The sequence below is a fragment of the Neoarius graeffei genome, chromosome 2 (genome assembly GCF_027579695.1).
Source record: "Neoarius graeffei isolate fNeoGra1 chromosome 2, fNeoGra1.pri, whole genome shotgun sequence".
Classification (NCBI taxonomy): Eukaryota; Metazoa; Chordata; class Actinopteri; order Siluriformes; family Ariidae; genus Neoarius; species Neoarius graeffei.
In genome coordinates, this window is record NC_083570.1 from 9,697,584 (window position 1) to 9,715,852 (window position 18,269).

The 18,269-nt window shown below is 42.2% G+C and overlaps 2 protein-coding genes across 2 annotated transcripts in view; one reads left to right on the forward strand and one right to left on the reverse strand.

Annotated features, from left to right (window-relative positions):
- Nucleotides 1-18,269, reverse strand: part of LOC132880229 (E3 ubiquitin-protein ligase TRIM47-like) — a 191,900-nt gene that overhangs the window by 62,071 nt on the left and 111,560 nt on the right. The gene's annotated exons all lie outside the window — the stretch shown is intronic.
- On the forward strand, nucleotides 3,539-8,848 carry LOC132880261 (cilia- and flagella-associated protein 206-like). Its single transcript, XM_060913779.1, has 8 exons — nucleotides 3,539-3,692; nucleotides 5,117-5,322; nucleotides 5,494-5,613; nucleotides 5,692-5,890; nucleotides 6,112-6,252; nucleotides 7,869-8,062; nucleotides 8,377-8,520; nucleotides 8,627-8,848. The coding sequence occupies exons 1-8, from the start codon at nucleotides 3,578-3,580 to the stop codon at nucleotides 8,846-8,848; spliced, it is 1,341 nt and encodes a 446-aa protein (XP_060769762.1). The 5' UTR covers nucleotides 3,539-3,577.

Consider the following 18,269-nt stretch of genomic DNA (forward strand, 5'->3'; position numbering starts at 1 on the left):
GAAACAGACGAGTGAGCAACAACGTGGCAACGTGCAGGAATTTTACAGAAAACACTACACACTTTTATTCTGGATCACACAATCTCACTGTAGAACCAGGAGACGCTAAGCCTGACGATACCCGCTGTCTAAGTTAAAGTCATAGTCTAACTTGATGAAACCGGCTGCAGGATTTCACGATGTTGCGATTTGCAACTTCAACGCAAATTCAACCAATCCCTGCGAATTCATGGCGGTGCTGCAATTATGTCCAATCACCACAACTTTCCTGCAAATTTGACCAATCATTGGCGTCGTCTTGAGGTGACGTCGACAAACTACCTTCCGCCTTAGCAGCATGTGCGAGCAATGTTGCCAGATTGGGCGGTTTTAAGTTCATTTTGTATTCCAAATTTGTATTTAGTATTTAGATATTATAGCAAAATTATTAGCACCCATAGGATTCCTGTAGGTGGGTTGCATCCGACGTCACAGCCGCCTCATTAGATAGTGTATGTACTGTAAGACATGAAGTGGTGGTCAGCTGAGCTCACTGTCCACAAAGCGTTACTATCGCTGGGGCGCTTTGCTAGTCGTTAAAATGCCCTACGCTTGTGTTCTTTTGGGCTGCTTGAATCAAACAAAGCGTGAAACTCATAAAAGTTTCTTCCGGGTTCCTTGCGAAGTGATAAAGTGTGAAACGGCAAAGGATTTTACCAAAAGATGACAAGAAAGGTGCGGAAGGGAGCTGAGTTGAAGAACGTGCGAGTTTGCAGTGATCACTTTGTGAAATCTTTGTAAATTCCTCTGATTTGTTTGGTTTGGATTCGCAACTCACCAACTTTTCTCGCGTTATTTCGTAACGTTTTGAAGTTCAGGAGACGCTTCAGTCTTCAGATGTGTTTTTGTTTACTGGTTGATCGTGGTCACCATATTGTAAACTAACGCGTATATTTTCACTTTATTTATCACGATGTCCCAGCAATCTTTACAAGGACGTAAAGGATGATGTGGATTGGGCTCCTACACTGAACTAGAGAGATAAGATAATTGAAACGATCCACGGAAACACAAAAGCAGAGTTCACGAGTTAAGAGTGAGCGTGGCAGTTACAGCGAGCCGTGATAACTTCTCCGTCCTGTTTCGCCACTACCCAGGACTTTAAAGGAGAACTGAAGGCAAATTTTTTATTATCAAAATTCTATTTCTCATTTTATTAAATATAGGAATGCATTTTTGATCGCTATTTTGTCACTGCTATAGCAAGTTATGAGTTTTTGAAATATGCTCTGTAATATATCAGTCCATATGTGAAAGCAATGAGATTCGTTGAGACCTGTGTGAGACATCATAGGATGGAAGTAAAACGTACAGCGGAAATCAAAGTGACAAACATCTGCCAATGTTCCCTGTGTCCAAAATCGCTGACTCGGTCACTACTCCCTATATAGGGAATTGCTGTATAGAGGACTATATCGTGAGCTCATTGGTAAAATGAAAAAACTCTTTCGGACACTACTCCTTCACGCTGGTATTTACGTCATTACGGTTGCACAATTAAAATGTGCCAGATCAGTCAGCTGGTGGGTTTCAAAATAATAAACACACGCATGTGTTTTTGTGATAAATCCATATTATACTGAGCGCATTTCACACATTAATCAATACAAAGTCCCTGCAGCTTTCAGTTCTTTTAAATCAAGGCTGAATACTTTTGTTTCTTCTTCGCCGCTGCCTTTTATTAAATCAAATTTGAGACTTTGATTTCTTTCAGCGCGACCGCAATGCATGATGGGATATATTGCTTTGGTTAGTCCCCATCGTTGTTCGCTACTTTTCGTGATGCATTGTCAGATACTTTGAGTGCACTGTATAGGGTGTAAATAATCCTCACTAAGGTTTCGGACAGCACTACAAAATGGCGTCCTCACTATATAGTGCCCTGTATAGTGAGTAGGGAGCGATTTCAGACACAGGGGTTGTCAAAAGACGTGCGCGCCCTCTTTCGAATGCTGACGTAATCAAGCCGGAAGTTTTGTTTGTTTTGATAGCAATCAGGAAAGTTTGAAAAAAGTAGGCAGTAATCGTCATTTCAACTAATTTGGAAAACAGTTTTCAAAATGGCGGCACTGACACCTGGTTGAAGCTTCAAGTCTCGCACAAGTCTCGTGAAGATCGCGCGGATAAGCGACGCCTGCCATGGACCAAACGAACTCAATTCAACATGGTTAAAAACTGAATAGGCTGATAAGTATCATATTTAATTGCGATTAGCTGCCAATACGGGTCACGATATAAGGTTACTAAAACCGAAAACGTCATTGAATAGCACATTAATTAAGAAATAAAGCAAGTTTAAAAATGACTTCAGTTCTCCTTTAAAGGGGTTTCTGTGGATCTTTGTGATTGATTTATCTGGAAGAGAAGAGCAGGGAAGATTGCGAATCGAGTGGCTGTGGTTTGCTTTCGGCCGATACTAAACCGTGTAGCGTCCTAGCGATCATTGCAAAGACGCGTACAAAAAGCCTGAAACTGCCTCCTTACCCAGGAAAAAATGATACAGGATTTATCTTGTAGTGTCCTGATCCCCTGGGTCCAGTTGTTCAAAACATGGTTATCTTTTAACCAATGGTTCAATCACTATTTAACATGATGTTAAATATAACCTGCTGTTAAACTGTTGTTCAAAACTCCGTTAAAGTTAACGCACCTCCCAGCCTCCGTTATCTTTTACCCAAGTGGTTATGTACAACTCAAAAGGCAAACACGCATGTTCCTGATTGTTAATGCGCACCATCCAAAACAATTCAGACGAGGACCAAACGAGCTACTTTTATACAGTGAGGCAGAACTTCGACATCGGTACTGATTTGATAGAGAATCTCTCCGTTATATATTTGATTTGTTTCAAGAAGATTTGGAATGCCCAACGTGAAGAAGCCATGCATTGTCCGTTGAGGTGCTCATTGCCCTTAGATTTTATGCAAGCAGCAGTTTTTTTTCCAAGTCAGGAGACTTGGTAGGCGTGGCACTGTGGGATTGATTTTGACACGGTGTGATGTTGGTTAGGGCTAAACCAATTGGTTTGCTCATGGTATGGTTCAATTAGCTTCAAGAAACGATTTTTTAACTAACGGTAAGTTAAAATTTTAACGGAAATAACTGTTTTGAACAACTGAACCCAGATCTTTAACCCAGCTGCATATAAAAAGTTGTACGCCTCCATGATCTTCCAGGTTTTCATTTATTTGTCTGTCTTGAATGATGTCTGTAGCACCAGGTAGTTTGAGATGTCAGGGAACTCAACAGATGGATAATTTTCCAACTCATACGGAAAATCCTTCTTTACTAGCATTAAAGGATCTAATCCCATCGCAAAGATCAACTTTCTGAAGGTGTCTTGACCATGCGTTGGCCTCTAAACTGTGAAAATAGTCGGAGACAGTTTTACTATCTTTTTTGCAGAACGGCAGCCAAATTGGTTTCTCGGACCACCATTTCACCATAGCACAAGACCTTCCTCTTCTTACAGTATGTCTGTGTGTTTGTTCTAGCCGCACTGCAGAGTGTGTTCCCTCCATCAGAGCTGGCCGCCTTCATGTCTCTGCTCAGGCGTGATAAAGAACAGCAGCTGAACGAGCTCACCATGATCGTCACCGGGATTCGCCTCTTCAACAAGGACAGCGGGAAAGGAGGAGAGAGCATCGAGGACTGTGAGTGCATCTCACCTCGCGTTCTGATAAACGCTCGCCATCGTGATTCATTTTATAACAGCAGCTCTGACAGTCATGCAGATTTACGTTAACGCGCTCGTTTTGGGACATTAACATTCTGTTAAATGACGAGATGCTCCACGTAAACTGAATTGAAAATCATTGAACGGTTCTCGAAGGTAAGGAGACGTTTATTCAACTTTCCCTCATCTTCAGGACAGAAGAGTTTACGATGATGTTTTTTGACGTTCATTATCCGCAAAGGCAGGAATGTGAGTGAGAACGGGAACTCACTTGTTTCCCACAAGTTCAAAAATGTAAATAGAAATGGATAGAAAGTATGGTGAATTGTTCTGTAAGACATTTATTGATGTAATCGTCAATAAATTGCTGTGGTGTAAGACAGAAGGGAACCGTCAGGGCCTTCTCGGTGTTCAGAGAAGCCCAAACGTATCAGCGTTTCAAATGTTATGTTTAATTTCTTTCATAATTTAATTATAATTATTCTCTCTTAATTCTAATTCGGCCTCATTTTCTATCACATTTGCTTCAGAAGTGAAAGGGTTACTGTCCTGAAAACATTAAAATCGAGTTCTCCAATGAGATTGTTTTGCTTGTTGTGTCTAGGCTGAGAACAGTTCAGAGCTGCTCACTCATTGGTTAGGACTTCATTGCCGGGACAGAAGGCCATGGCAGTGTATGTTTATGTAGGAAGTGACAGATGAATTAATTAACCAATCAGATTTTGATTTATAGCTGGAGGGACTAAAAATGTATCACCCTCAGCCTTCTCGAAGGCCAATGCAAGCTTAACTGTGAGTCGGCGCAGCAGTGAAGTCACCTTCCAGCCAGTATAGCGTTCATCAGTAGTGTTAGCGAATGCTAATAAAGCAGTCAAGCCAGTGCTATCTATCGAGAGCTATAGGCTAACAACCGAGAAACTAAGATTTCTGTCTCCAGACTCTTCTTCCACTCTGCATGCTCGCTACAGTATTTTTCACTCAGACTTAAGTGTAATTTACTTTGTTACTTTTAAAATCAACATCGACAGCTACACACAACGGAGCGACCTGGCAGCCTGCCACTAATCCCTTACAAAATCTTTTGCCCTGTTGCTTTTTTGGTGTGTTTGGTTAAGTTTTGGCTGAGCTCAAGTCCTATGTCTAATAGTAATAGTTCGCCGCTGGTCTAAGAGGAACTTGGTCAGGTTTATGCATTTTTGTTCCACACTGTACATTTATAATTAGGATTTAACTTAATTATTGTAACAAATGTTCAGAAATCCACACATATTGACAGAATACAGGCTTGTAAGAAACTATACATGTTTATAGAGCAAGTTTTTTTTTTGAAGTAATCGTGGTAATGTCTTCTGTGTTACACTGTTGATGTGCAATCCTGGTTATCGTGGCTCTCTCGTGAAGTGCTGGCCGTCCTGAACGAGGCTCTTCCTGCTGCCAGCACAGATATAGAGCGTGAACTGGAAGGGACGCAACGTTTGGCTTGGCGCTACACCACTCTGCTGGAGAGACGCTCTGAATCCGACACTGACGCCAAGCTAAACAGGGACCTGCTCACACAGGCCCTGTACAATGTACGCCAACATGAAGCCTTCCTCAAAATCATACTGGTGCGTTACAGAGACATCTAAATGTTCAAGCCAACGATTAGAATAAAAGTTATTGTAAAACATTTAAATTTCTGTTACTATTTTATTCTTATTATGGCTAACTTTCGCTAATAATCATTAAGAGTAAAAGTCACGTAACGTAATAAAACGTAGTTCGTTTGTCTCCGCCAGGCGGATGTGATGACATGTGCAAAGCAAGTGGAGGCTCTTCACACTGACCTCATGTCGAGGATGAAGGTGCTGAAGGCCACAGTTCACGCCAAAACTGCAGTACCAACCTCCCAAGTGTTCGTAAGTGTTCCTTTGCTCTGTCAAAAGCTCTTTGCTAGCATCATTTTGAGTCTGATCATTTTAAATCCCTCCCATTAGCCTCATTTCACAGCATTGGCCAGGCTGTGGGCGGGGCTTCAGGATGAGATGGTCTTGTTGAACATGCTCCGGAGCATGGCGCTCAGCCTGAGGCCGTTCCTCTCGGCTCAGTCGCAACTTCTCGAGAACGTTCAGTTGGATCAGATGCTCCGCGGTGAAACCGTCAAATCTGACGCAGAGAGAGCTGCTGAGAGCTCAGGTACGTTCTGACGTCACGAGCTTTTTATTCATTACAGAACAGCATCTTGTTAGTGGGCAGCTTGTTATGTCCAAGAAGTGTAGCGTAAACTCCTCTGGCCTGAAGACGTCGGAAAAAACTTGAGCATTACAGCTTTACGTCTTTGAGCGAGCGCATTTCATTTCTACATTATCACTCATCATGTGTAGTGTGAAGTGTAGCACTCATTTTCTCTTTTTCAGAGGAGCGGCTTGATCCAGAGGAGATGAAATCGTCCGAGTGGATTCTGCCCGAGACCACGGCGAACTTTGAGCAGCTCTTCCTGCAGTACAGGGGTGTGTGTGGATACACTCTTGTCGAGAAGAACGGCCTCTTGCTCCCAGGTTCATAGTGAAGCTTTTCTTTCTCCAGTTTTACACTCTGCTTTTTTTAGAGTCCGAATATTAGAGCGTTCATACGACTAGACAGTGTTTAGACCAAGACGTATTCAGCTCCCCAAAAGAAACAAATTTGTGATGTAAAGTGACACTACAGCATTAAAACACTGAAAGTGAAACATCTCTGGCTGAAGCTCCTCGTTCTTCAGTCATTAATTCGACCTACTTTGTTTGTTTCCATATTTGCTTTTGGTGTTCGACGAAATCTTTTTCAGGGAAGGCCTTCCTTATTTCAGCAAGACCGCTTTCTGCACATATTAAAACTGCATGGCTGTGTAGGAAAAGAGTCCAGGTGCTAAACTGGCCTGCTGCAGTCCAGATCTGTCTCCCATATAAAACAGTTGGCGCATTATGAAGCACAAAATACGACAAAGGAGACCCCGAACTCTTGAGCAACTGAAATTGTACATCAGGCAAGAATGGGACAACGTTTCTCTTTCAAAACTACAGCAGTTGGTCTCCTCAGTTCCCAAACATTGATAGAGTTTCGTTAAAAGTAGAGGTGATACACAGTGGTAAACACGCCATTGCCCCAACTTTTTTTTAAATGTGTTGCTGACATCAAATTCGAAATGAGCATAGATTTTTCAAAAAACAATAAAATTTCTCAGTTTCAGCATTTGATATGTTGTCTTTGTACTATTTTCAATGAAATACATGGTTTCCATGATTTCCAAATCGTCATATTTTGTTTTTATTTATGTTTTACACAGTGTCCCAACTTTTTTGGAATTAGGGTTGTAATTAAACTGACTTTTAAATATAATTAATAAAGGACACGCTTTAAAGGAACAGTCCACCGTATTTCCATAATGAAATATGCTCTTATCTGAATTGAGACGAGCTGCTCCGTACCTATCCGAGCTTTGCGCGACCTCCCAGGCAGTCAGACACGCTGTCACTCCTGTTAGCAATGTAGCTAGGCTCAGTATGGCCAACGGTATTTTTTGGGGCTGTAGTTAGATGCGACCAAACTCTTCCGCGTTTTTCCTGTTTACATAGGTTTATATGACCAGTGATATGAAACAAGTTCAGTTACACAAATTGAAACGTAGCGATTTTCTATGCTATGGAAAGTCCGCACTATAATGACAGGCATACTAACACCTTCTGCGCGCTTCGGCAGCGCATTGATACGGAGCTCAGATATCAATGCGCTGCCGAAGCACGCGGAAAGTGTTAGTACGCCTGTCATTATAGTGCGGACTTTCCATAGCATAGAAAATCGCTACGTTTCAATTTGTGTAACTGAATTTGTTTCATATCACTGGTCATATAAACCTATGTAAACAGGAAAAACGCGGAAGAGTTTGGTCGCATCTAACTACAGCCCCAAAAAATACCATTGGCCATGCTGAGCCTAGCTATATTGCTAACAGGAGTGACAGCGCGTCTGACTGCGTCTGACTGACTGGGAGGTCGCGCAAAGCTCGGATAGGTACGGAGCAGCTCGTCTCAATTCAGATAAGAGCATATTTCATTATGGAAATACGGTGGACTGTTCCTTTAAGGCAAGACGTCCATATTTCTGAAGCTCAGTCTGCTGCTGTTCCTTTCCAAAGGCAATCCGAACATCGGCATCCTGAAGCACAGGGAGAAATATTACAGCTTCAGCTCCAAGCAGGCCGCGTATCAGTTCGCCTCAAACGCAGACGAGTACATCGAACTGATCGCGGAAAGAGCGAAGAGATCTCCGGAACTGATCCAGCTGCTCGAGCTTCATCAGCAGTTTGCCAGCGTCACTCCGTACTCTCAGGTATCATGGACGTGTGACTTACTTGCATCTTCTCCTTCACATACTTGACCTACTCGCTGATCTCCACCACAAACTCCATTCCCCATGAACACTCTTAGCCTACAAATATGGCTGATCCAGCACCTACATACTGATCCAACACAATCAGTTGCGGCGTATGAAGACTCCACACACACTCTGCACATTAAAACTGCTCAACTGCAATCCCATCCTTGTCCATCTCATCTGTGAGCCTGAGAGTGACAGGAAAATAATCAACAACAATGCGGTGAGCCAGTGCAAAGCAGCGTTTCTTAGAAAGTTTGTCTTCACAGATGCAGTCAGGTGAGAAATTGTTGGTGAAACCCATCAGCAAAAGTGAAAGCAGCACACAGACGGACACACACCTGCTGGAGAGCAGCATCGTCAGATCTTACGAGTGGAACGAGTGGGAGCTGAGACGGAAAGCCATCAAACTGGTAAGCAGCTCCACCTGAAATACACTGGCATGATTAGATTACGCTCAAGCTGTCCGAAAAGCCCTGAAATAAGTTTAACACGTTATTTTGTTGAATGCACTCCAAGGCGAACCTGCGCCATAAGGTAACCCACTCGACGCGGACTGACCTGAGCCACATGAGGAGACACAACACCACGCAGACGTTCCTTCCGAAAGAAGCCGCCTGCCAGACGAAGAGAGACGGACAGAGTAACGTACCGAGACCTCAAGTCTACCTGGCTGGGCTGAGAGGAGGACCAACCACTCCCATGACCAAACTCGATTTAACTCCAGATGTGCATGAATAGTTAATTTGTTTGTTTGTTAGTTAGACCTAGTATTGAATGTTTGTATTGAATTGTTGCATTCTGGTTTCTGATTGGCCAGAAAATACTGATTAATTTTCTCTGAAAGTTTTGCAGGCGTATATTAATGCACTCGTTCGAATTTATGGTTTTCATAGTACCAGCTCGTTCCCAGGGATTTCTACGATGGACGCTAGACATAAACCGATTTAAAAAATCATTTAAATGGTGATGTTTTCGTAACTGAAGGGAGATGTTCATTTAGCATTTCTGGAAGGAGTCTCCAGTGTAACAGTCAGAGGTAAAGTTTTGTGACACCTTCAGGACAGAGGAGTTTATGCTTCGCAGTTTCTTGGTTACAACATGATTTTTTTTTGTCTTATTAACTTTAAGAGAAGGATAATAGGCAGGCTGGTGAGGGAACGACTGTTAATGTAACTATAAATGGATAAAAAAAACTATGATGTGAAATTTGTAATTGTTGGCAAATTGCTGTGGTAAAAGAGGAATTGTGGGAGATGCTACTTTGGTACCGAATGTCAGTCAAAGCAGCGCGCACACAATTATGAAAATGATCTTATTGGCTCTAATAATATTAAATATTATTATACATACAGGAGACTTTTTCAATGGAATAAAAATATGTGTTCTATTCCCTTCTAGTGGGTTTCATTCATTCGGTTTGGTAGCATGCAATATTGTTAGCGTATCGCTTATCCTACATGTATTACGTCACTCTACCCACTGGAGAATGAGCGTTGAATATGATTTACGATATTGCATGGTTGTCAAGGCAACATGACGTCACACGTCGGAGACGTAAAACTTCCACGTGAGCGAGCGAGCAACTGTGACAATTTGTGAACAAACATAGCTTCTACGATTGCTTTGTTAAATACAGAAGATTTTGAGAGAATTTTGAAAGAGAAAGATGCGTTGAACACCCGGAAGGAATGTATAATAATAATAATAATAATAATAATAATAATAATATTGACTGGCTTTTTTGTGGTCTATCAGATATATTCCACTCAGCTACTCGTCTTTGACTCATTCATTATCATGCTAGCTGAATGGAATATATCTGATATACCACTCAACGGCAGACAATATTATTTAATTATCCTGAGGAATAACACAGCAGACTGTGAGGTTACACAAAAATAATCCACGCCAGCATGGATTTACCACTTTACCATCTTTGATTTATTAAAAAGTAGCAGGTGTATAAAATGAGATTGAAGCTTCTGCACACACACACACACTGTCACACAGCCACACCCCTTTTACAGTCTGCACTCCTACTCTTTTTAAAGCTCCACCCACTCTGGCTCTGTGATATCGTATCTCACAGTGCAGCAGGACGCTCATTTCAAAGCACACAATTCCGATCTCTACTGTATGTGTCGCTCTCTGGAAAAATGGCTGAGGCCAGTATTTCAGTAGCTCAGGACCAGTTCATGTGTCCAGTGTGTCTGGATCTCCTGAAGGATCCGGTGACTATCTCCTGTGGTCACAGTTTCTGTAAGGCGTGTATTAATGGCTGCTGGGATCAGGAGGATCAGAAGGGCGTCTACAGCTGTCCTCAGTGCAGAGACACTTTCACTACAAGGCCTGTTCTACGCAGAAACAACATGCTGGATGAAGTGGTGGAGAAACTGAAGAAGAAGACTGAAGACTCATCCTGTTTTTGTGAACACAACACCGAGTCAGGTGCATCAGACAAGGAACAGGTGAGAAGGAGAAATGGTTTCAGACTGAATCCTTCGACATTTTGTTTCTAATCCTGCTTTACTCAGGCTATATGGTGTAAAAATGTCATGACTTCTATTGATTATAAATAATAAATATGTTCCATGTATCCTGTAGATGTGAACAGTTTTACAAGCACATACTGAGTACCTTTGACCTCACTCAGAGAGAGAGCCAGGATATGGATGATCTTTAACTTGAATTGCAGTTAATAATCTCCCACCTTCGACCTGTCTTTGAGTGAACACTTTACAGTTAGTAAAGTTAGTAATTAACTCAGGATGTAACATCATTTCATTCATTCTTGTCAGAGTGAGTTAAAGTTGAAGGAGGAGCAGATGAAATCCCAGCAGAGAATCCAGGAGAAGCAGAAGAAGGTGCAGGAGCTGAAACAGGCTGTGAACACGATAAAGGTGAGCAGTGAGCAGAGACAGAGCTGCTCCTAGAAACACACACAACATGGACAATGAGTCATTTACAGTCCCAGTAAGAGAGGGAATGATAGATGAGCTTTAAATCTCGTGTGTGTGTGTGTGTGTGTGTGTGTGTGTGTGTGTGTGTGTGTGTGTGTGTGTGTGTCCGAACAGCTCAGTGCACAGACAGCAGTGGAGGACAGTGAGAGGATCTTTACTGAGCTGATCAGCTCCATGGAGAAAAAGCGCTGGGAGGTGACGGAGCTGATCAGAGATCAGGAGAAGGCTGAACTGAGTCGAGCTGAACGACTCCTGGAGCAACTGGAGCAGGAGATTGCTGATCTTCAGAGGAGAGTCACTGAGCTGGAGCAGCTTTCACACATACACGATCACATCCATTTCCTCCAGGTAACACTCATTGTCTGATATCACTTGCACTGTGGTCTGAGAATATTCGTCCATCTCGTACACCGCTCCGTTTCCAGTCTCTCAGTGTCTCTTCTGGACGTGGTGACTCATCCATCATTACTGTCCATCAACATGTTTCATTTGATGGAGTGAGGAATTATCTCTCAGAGATGAAAAAGCAATTCAACAAAATCCCTTCATATGGTGAGAGGAAGTAAAATGTTATAAATCCACGCATATACATAAAAAAAGATTTATTGTACTTATCTGAACTTAACATTGTCGCAGCTACCATCTGAAAGATATTGCACTTGTACAGTTCATCAGTCATATTAAGATCATTTATTTTGCCAATATTCATAAATTCAAACATCGTGTTTCCTAAAATCACACTCTGATCATTGTATATTATTCCACCTCCATTTTCTCTCCGTCACAGCAATTTGGATGAATTTACCTTCAGAGCTGAAGACTCGAGAAGATTTTCTACAATGTATGTATGCATCTCTCTCTCTCTCTCTCTCTCTCTCTCACACACACACACACACACACACACACACACACACACACACACACACACACACACACACACAGTGCTGCCAGATCATTAAGAACATATGTTGTTTTTGGAGACGTTTCCTTCCACAATAAAGAGAAGTGAAGAATGGAGGTGTCATGTTGAGTGTCGCTGACAGCACAGCACTGGTGAAGTTCGATATGTTTGATCCATGAATGTATATGAAGGTTAATAACATTCTAGTCATTTTCTTTCCTGAAGTTTATACAAGAAGCAAGTCAAGTTTATTTGTATTGCACTTTTAACAACAGACATTGCCACAAAGCAGCTTTACAGAAAATTAAAGACTTTGACCATGAGCTAATCCATCCATCCATTATCTGTAGCCGCTTATCCTGTGCAGGGTTGTGGGCAAGCTGGAGCCTATCCCAGCTGACTATGGGTGAAAGGTTGGGTACACCCTGGACAATTCACCAGATCATTGCAGGGCTGACACATAGAGACAAACAATCATTTGCACTCACACCTACGGTCAATTTAGAGCCACCAATTAGCCTAACCTGCATGGAGCACCAAGAGGACATGCAAGCTCCACACATAAAGGCCCCCGTCAGCCACTGGGCTTGAACCCAGAACCTTCTTACTGTGAGGTGACAGTGCTGTACCACCGTGCCACCACATGAGCTAATTTTATCCCTAATTTATCTCCAATGAGCAAGGCTGTGGCGACGTTTGCAAGGAAAAACTCCCTCAGGCGACACGAGGAAGAAACCTTTTGAGGAACCAGACTCAAAAGGGAACCCACCCTCATTTGGGTGATAACTGATAGCATGATTATAAATAACTCTCTTCCATAACTGTGTCCTACAGAGCCACAAATTATAACTGTGTAACCAGGAACTTCATTATAGTTTTAACACGAAGTCTGTTTTGTTGAAGTTATAAACTGTTCATTGATGGAAACTTGAGTGCAAAACTGTTCAAGACAACTGCAGTCCTAAAGTTAGCAAGTCAGCTGTAGTTCTCAGACATAAATATATTACTGTAAGTGTCCAGAGCGTCTTCTAAGTATGACTTTTGACTGTCCATATGGGACCGTCCTCCACAGGAGTGATGTGATGAGACTCCAGCCAGAAGTAGGGCATCAGGATGGATCAGGCAGGTCCGAGGAGCAGAAGAGGTCAGCATCACTGGTTTCTCAGGATTGACATGTAACTCAACAGAGACAGACAGAAGGAGGATATGAGAGAGAGAGAGAACAAAGGTTGTGAGGTATGCCCAGTGTCACCTTATGAATAAGAACAGTATATATTTTGCGCTGAGTGCAAGCAGGGACTCTGGCAACACTAACTATGACAACATATTTAAAAGGGAGAGCCAGAAGGTAACACAGGCATGAGGGAGCCCCGGGACATAAAGCAGCAGCCACTCCACCATCAACAAACCTGAGTGAGTGAGTGAGAGTGGGGGACTGACAACATCCATATATCCCAGTTTACCAAAACACTCTATGCCTGAGGACTCACCAGAGTTACTCCTTTACCGAATAAAAAACTATCTTGACTGAAGAGATATATTTTCAGCCTAGACTTAAACACTGAGACTGTGTCTGAGTCCTGAACACTACTTGAAAGGTTGTTCTATAACTGTGGGGCTTTGTAAGAAAAGGCTCTGCCCCCTGATGTTGCCTTCACTATATGAGGTACCAACAAATAACCTGCATCTTTTGATCTAAGTAGGCATGGCGGGTCATAAAGGACCAGAAGTTCGTTCAGGTACTGTGGCGCAAGACCATTCAGTGCTTTAAAGGTCAATAGTAGGATTGTATAATCAATACGAAATTTGATTGGGAGCCAGCGCAGTGTGGATAAGACAGGGGTGATGTGGTCATATCTTCTAGTTCTAGTAAGGACCGTTGTTGCTGCATTTTGAACTAACTGGAGCTTGTTTATGCACTTATTGGAACATCCAGACAGTAAGGCATTACAGTCATCCAACCTGGAGGTAAGAAAAGCATGAACTAGTTTTTCTGCATCTTAGTGACATTAAATTTCTTATCTTGGCAATATTTCTGAGATGAAAGAAACCTATCTGGGTAATGTTATCATTATGAGTTTCAAATGAAAGACTGGAGTCGATGATCACACTGAGGTCTTTTACTGCTGCACATGAAGAAAAAAGCAGTGGACCTAAGACAGAACCTTGTGGAACACCAAACTTTACCTCAGCATGCATAGAAAAATCACCATATACATCAAGAAACTGATAGTGATCAGTTAAATAAGAGCTGAGTCAGGAGAGGGCCGTTCTCTTAACTCCCACAACATTTTCTAGTCTATCCAGGAAAATGGAATGATCAATAGTGTCAGAGTCTGCACTAAGGTCAAGCAACACAAGCAGCGAGACACAGTCCAGATCAGATGCCAACGACAGGTCATTTACTACTTTAACCAGTGCTGTCTCTGTGCTATGATGAGGTCTAAATCCTGACTGATACATTTCATGGTTGTTATTCCAATGTAAATATGAGCATAACTGCTGTGCCACAGCTTTTTCTAGGATCTTGGAGATAAAGGGGAGGTTTGATAATGGCCTTTCATTGGGCTGACAGGGGTCGAGGTCAGGTTTTTTAATCAGGGGTTTGATAACTGCAAGTTTAAAGGATTTGCGTATGTAGCCAATTCTAAGGGAAGAATTGATTATTTCTAGAAGAGCTTAAATTGCTTCTGGTATTATCTGTTTGAAGAGACATGTAGGAAAGGGATTAATACACAAGAAGAAGATTTTGATATGGAAATTAATGAAATTAATTTGATTTCTCGAAGAGGAGTAAAACATTCTAATTGCTGAGCTTATACAGTTATATTGTTAATGACTGGGTTATTTAAGTTGTCTGGGCTTAAATGAGTAGTTTGAATTTTTTTGTTGGATATTTTCAATTTTGTGATTGAAAAAAATTATGAAGTTGTTGCTGCTGCATATTGCAGGTGCATGTGTGTCTGTAGTGGTCTTTTTCTTAGTTAATTTTGCTACAGTATTAAAAAGGAATCTAGGATTATTTTGTTATCTTTGATTAGAGTGGAGAAATACATTGATCTTGCAGCACTCGGAGCTTTTCTATACTTCAGGAAGCTCTCCTTCCATGCTAATTTGAATACGACCAATTCTACAAGGAATATCATCTAATTGTGTAATCTCCTGCTCTCTCTCTCTCTGATATAATGTGTAAGAAACTGAGGGTGTGAGAGAGTGTCAATATGAGGCACTAATGAATTACTGGTTTAATTATGACTCATTGTACCCCAGTGTTTAATACACGATAAACTTTATTGCGCAACATCTCTTTTCTTTCAGATTTCTGTTATCTGACTCTGGATCCCAACACGGCACATGGTTCCCTCCGTCTGTGTGAGAAGGACAGAGCGGTGAGACGCAGTTATAAAGAGAAGCTGTTCCCTTGTCACCCTGAGAGGTTTACCTCCATCGCTCAGGTGTTGTGTAAGGAGAGTGTGTGTGGACGCAGTTACTGGGAGGTGGAAAGGAGCAGTGAGGGATGTGTGTACATCTCAGTCTCATATAAAGGGACCAATAAAAAAGAGCAGCCCAGACGGACCATATTTGGGTACAACGATCAGTCGTGGAGTCTGGTGTGTTCTCGGACTCCTCTTCATTTCTATCACAACAACATTAAGACCGAGTTCGGAGTTCCGTCACCTTCCAGAATAGGAGTGTATGTGGATCACAGTGCAGGAACTCTGTCCTTCTACAGTGTCTCTGACAGGATGAAGCTCCTCCACAGAGTCCACACCACATTCACTCAGCCTCTATACGCTGGGTTTACTCTGTGGGCTCCTGAATCAGTTGTCAGGTTTTCTGATCCACAATAATGGATCATTAATGTATCGTATCCTGTACTGAGTGCTGCGGAGTTCTGGTCTGAAGGTGTTGATTAATTCCCTATAACAGCAGCTCTGACAGTAGTGCAGCTGCAAATCATTAGTGTTTCTATAGTAACAGCTCGTGTGTGTTTCTCACAAGCATTCCACCTAAAATACTCTCTCTTACTGCCACTCGACATGAACATGGTGGTCTCTGAAAGACTATACAGGCATCTGCCCAGGAGGTTGTGCCAGTTTTATGGCTTGAGCAGTTTTTCGTCTCTTGTGTCTCTCATCCTTTGATTTCCGTCGATTGGATTCAAAGGTCTCAACTCCATTGCAGACCACACGCCTCCAGAGCAGTCTATCAGTTGATGCTGTAGCCCAATCAATAATCCCACACTCTTTAAAAGTTCTTTTTAGGGCATCCTTGTATCTCTTCTTAGGAGCACCAATGCTTCTCATTCCTGTGGATCGCTGACTGAAGAAAAGCTGTTTTGGAAGTTGTTTTGCATCCATTTTAACAACATGTCCATACCACCTCAGCCTATTTTGCTGAAGCATAGCCTCGATGCTTGTTAAGGAGGCTCTATCAAGAATTGCAGCATTGGTAACACGATCATACCATTGGGCGTTCATGATGGATCGTACCGTAGGCATCTTCAGTGAAATTTCTCAAGTTGTTTTACTTGATATTGGTACGTAGTCCATGTTTTTGACCCATACAGGAGCGTTGGTATTATAGTGGCATTATAGACTCTTATTTTAGTTTTCAACTCAAGTTCGTGATGATCAAAATCATGCTTGCGTAGCTTGCCAAAAGCTGTTGCTCCAGCACTGATGTTGTTATTAATTTCATGGTCAAGGGAAATATCACCTGACACATAGCTGATGAGATATTTAAAGTGTGGGACTACCTTAAGAACAGTTCCATCCACAGAAATTTCAGGTTGGGTGGTGATTGGGATGGAGGTGTCAGAGGCAGGTCGACACACCTCTGTTTTAGTGCAGTTCAGTGATAGCCTGAGTCTTTTGTAGGCTTCTGCAAAGGCATCTGTGATTCTCTGCAAGCCAGCTTCTGAGTATGAACAGAGCGCAGCATCATCAGCATACTGAAGTTCCACAACTGAGGCTGTAGACACCTTACTTTTAGCTTGCAAATGATGTAGGTTGTACCATTGTATTGATAAACTATCTGTATTCCATGATAAGAAGAAGAAGAACAACAACTTTATTCATCACATGTACACTTGTGAAATTCCTCTCTGCATTTAACCCATCTGAAGTAGTGAACGCACACGTGAGCAATGAGCACAAACACGTACTCAGAGCAGTGGGCAGCCGTGCTACAGCAGCCAGGGAGCAGTTAGGGGTTAGGTGCCTCGCTCAAGAGCACCTCAACCTAAGGGCACCCCATGTTAACCTAACGACATGCCTTTGGGCTCTGGTGGAAACCAGAGCACCTGGAGGAAACCCACGCAGACTCCACACACAAAGGCCCCCGTCAGCCGCTGGGCTCAAACCCAGAACCTTCTTGCTGTGAGGTGACAGTCAAGTCAAGTTTATTTGTATAGCGCTTTTAACAAACATTGTCGCAAAGCAGCTTTACAGAATTTGAATGACTTAAAACATGAGCTAATTGTATCCCTAATCTATCCCCAATGAGCAAGCCTGTGGCGACGGTGGCAAGGAAAAACTCCCTCAGACTACATGAGGAAGAAACCTCGAGAGGAACCAGACTCAAAAGGGAACCCATCCTCATTTGGGCAACAACAGACAGCATGACTATAATATTAACAGTTTTAACATGAGGACAGTTTCGTTGATGTTATAATTCTTCATTGATGGAAACTTGAGTGCAAAACTGTTCATGATAACTGCAGTCCTAAAGTTAGCAAGTCAACTTTAGTCCTCAGCCATAAAAGCATTACTGTAAGAGTCCAGAGCGTCCTCCAGGTATAAGTCCAGTAACAGTGCTAACCACTACACCACCGTGCTGCCCAGATAATGCAAATTCGGCTTGGCTACATGCAGGACAGCACCTGTGAAGAGAGCAAACAATGTAGTGGCTACACAGCTTTGTATTACACTAACTTTCACAGGAAAAGGTTCCAGTTCTTCATCTTCACAGAGAACAGAAACAGTCATCCCATCATGGAGAAGACGAATCATTGTGATCAGTTTATCTGGGCACCAGGAATTCTCCAAAGAACCTCTCTATTCACTGAGAGCAAGAGATACTAAGAAATACTGAATAACGTAGAACTCCAGCATCATGAAGCTGAGAAATTTACTGGATTTATTGTCTTTTTTTTTTTAACGAGACTAAAAAGCTGCTGTTCCATTAAACCCAGTTACAGTATGACACACAGCAGGGACCGAATAAACCATTCATCTCATCATGAATCAATATTATTGATTATATTTATGATAAGACAAGTTTTCAGTCTGTTCTG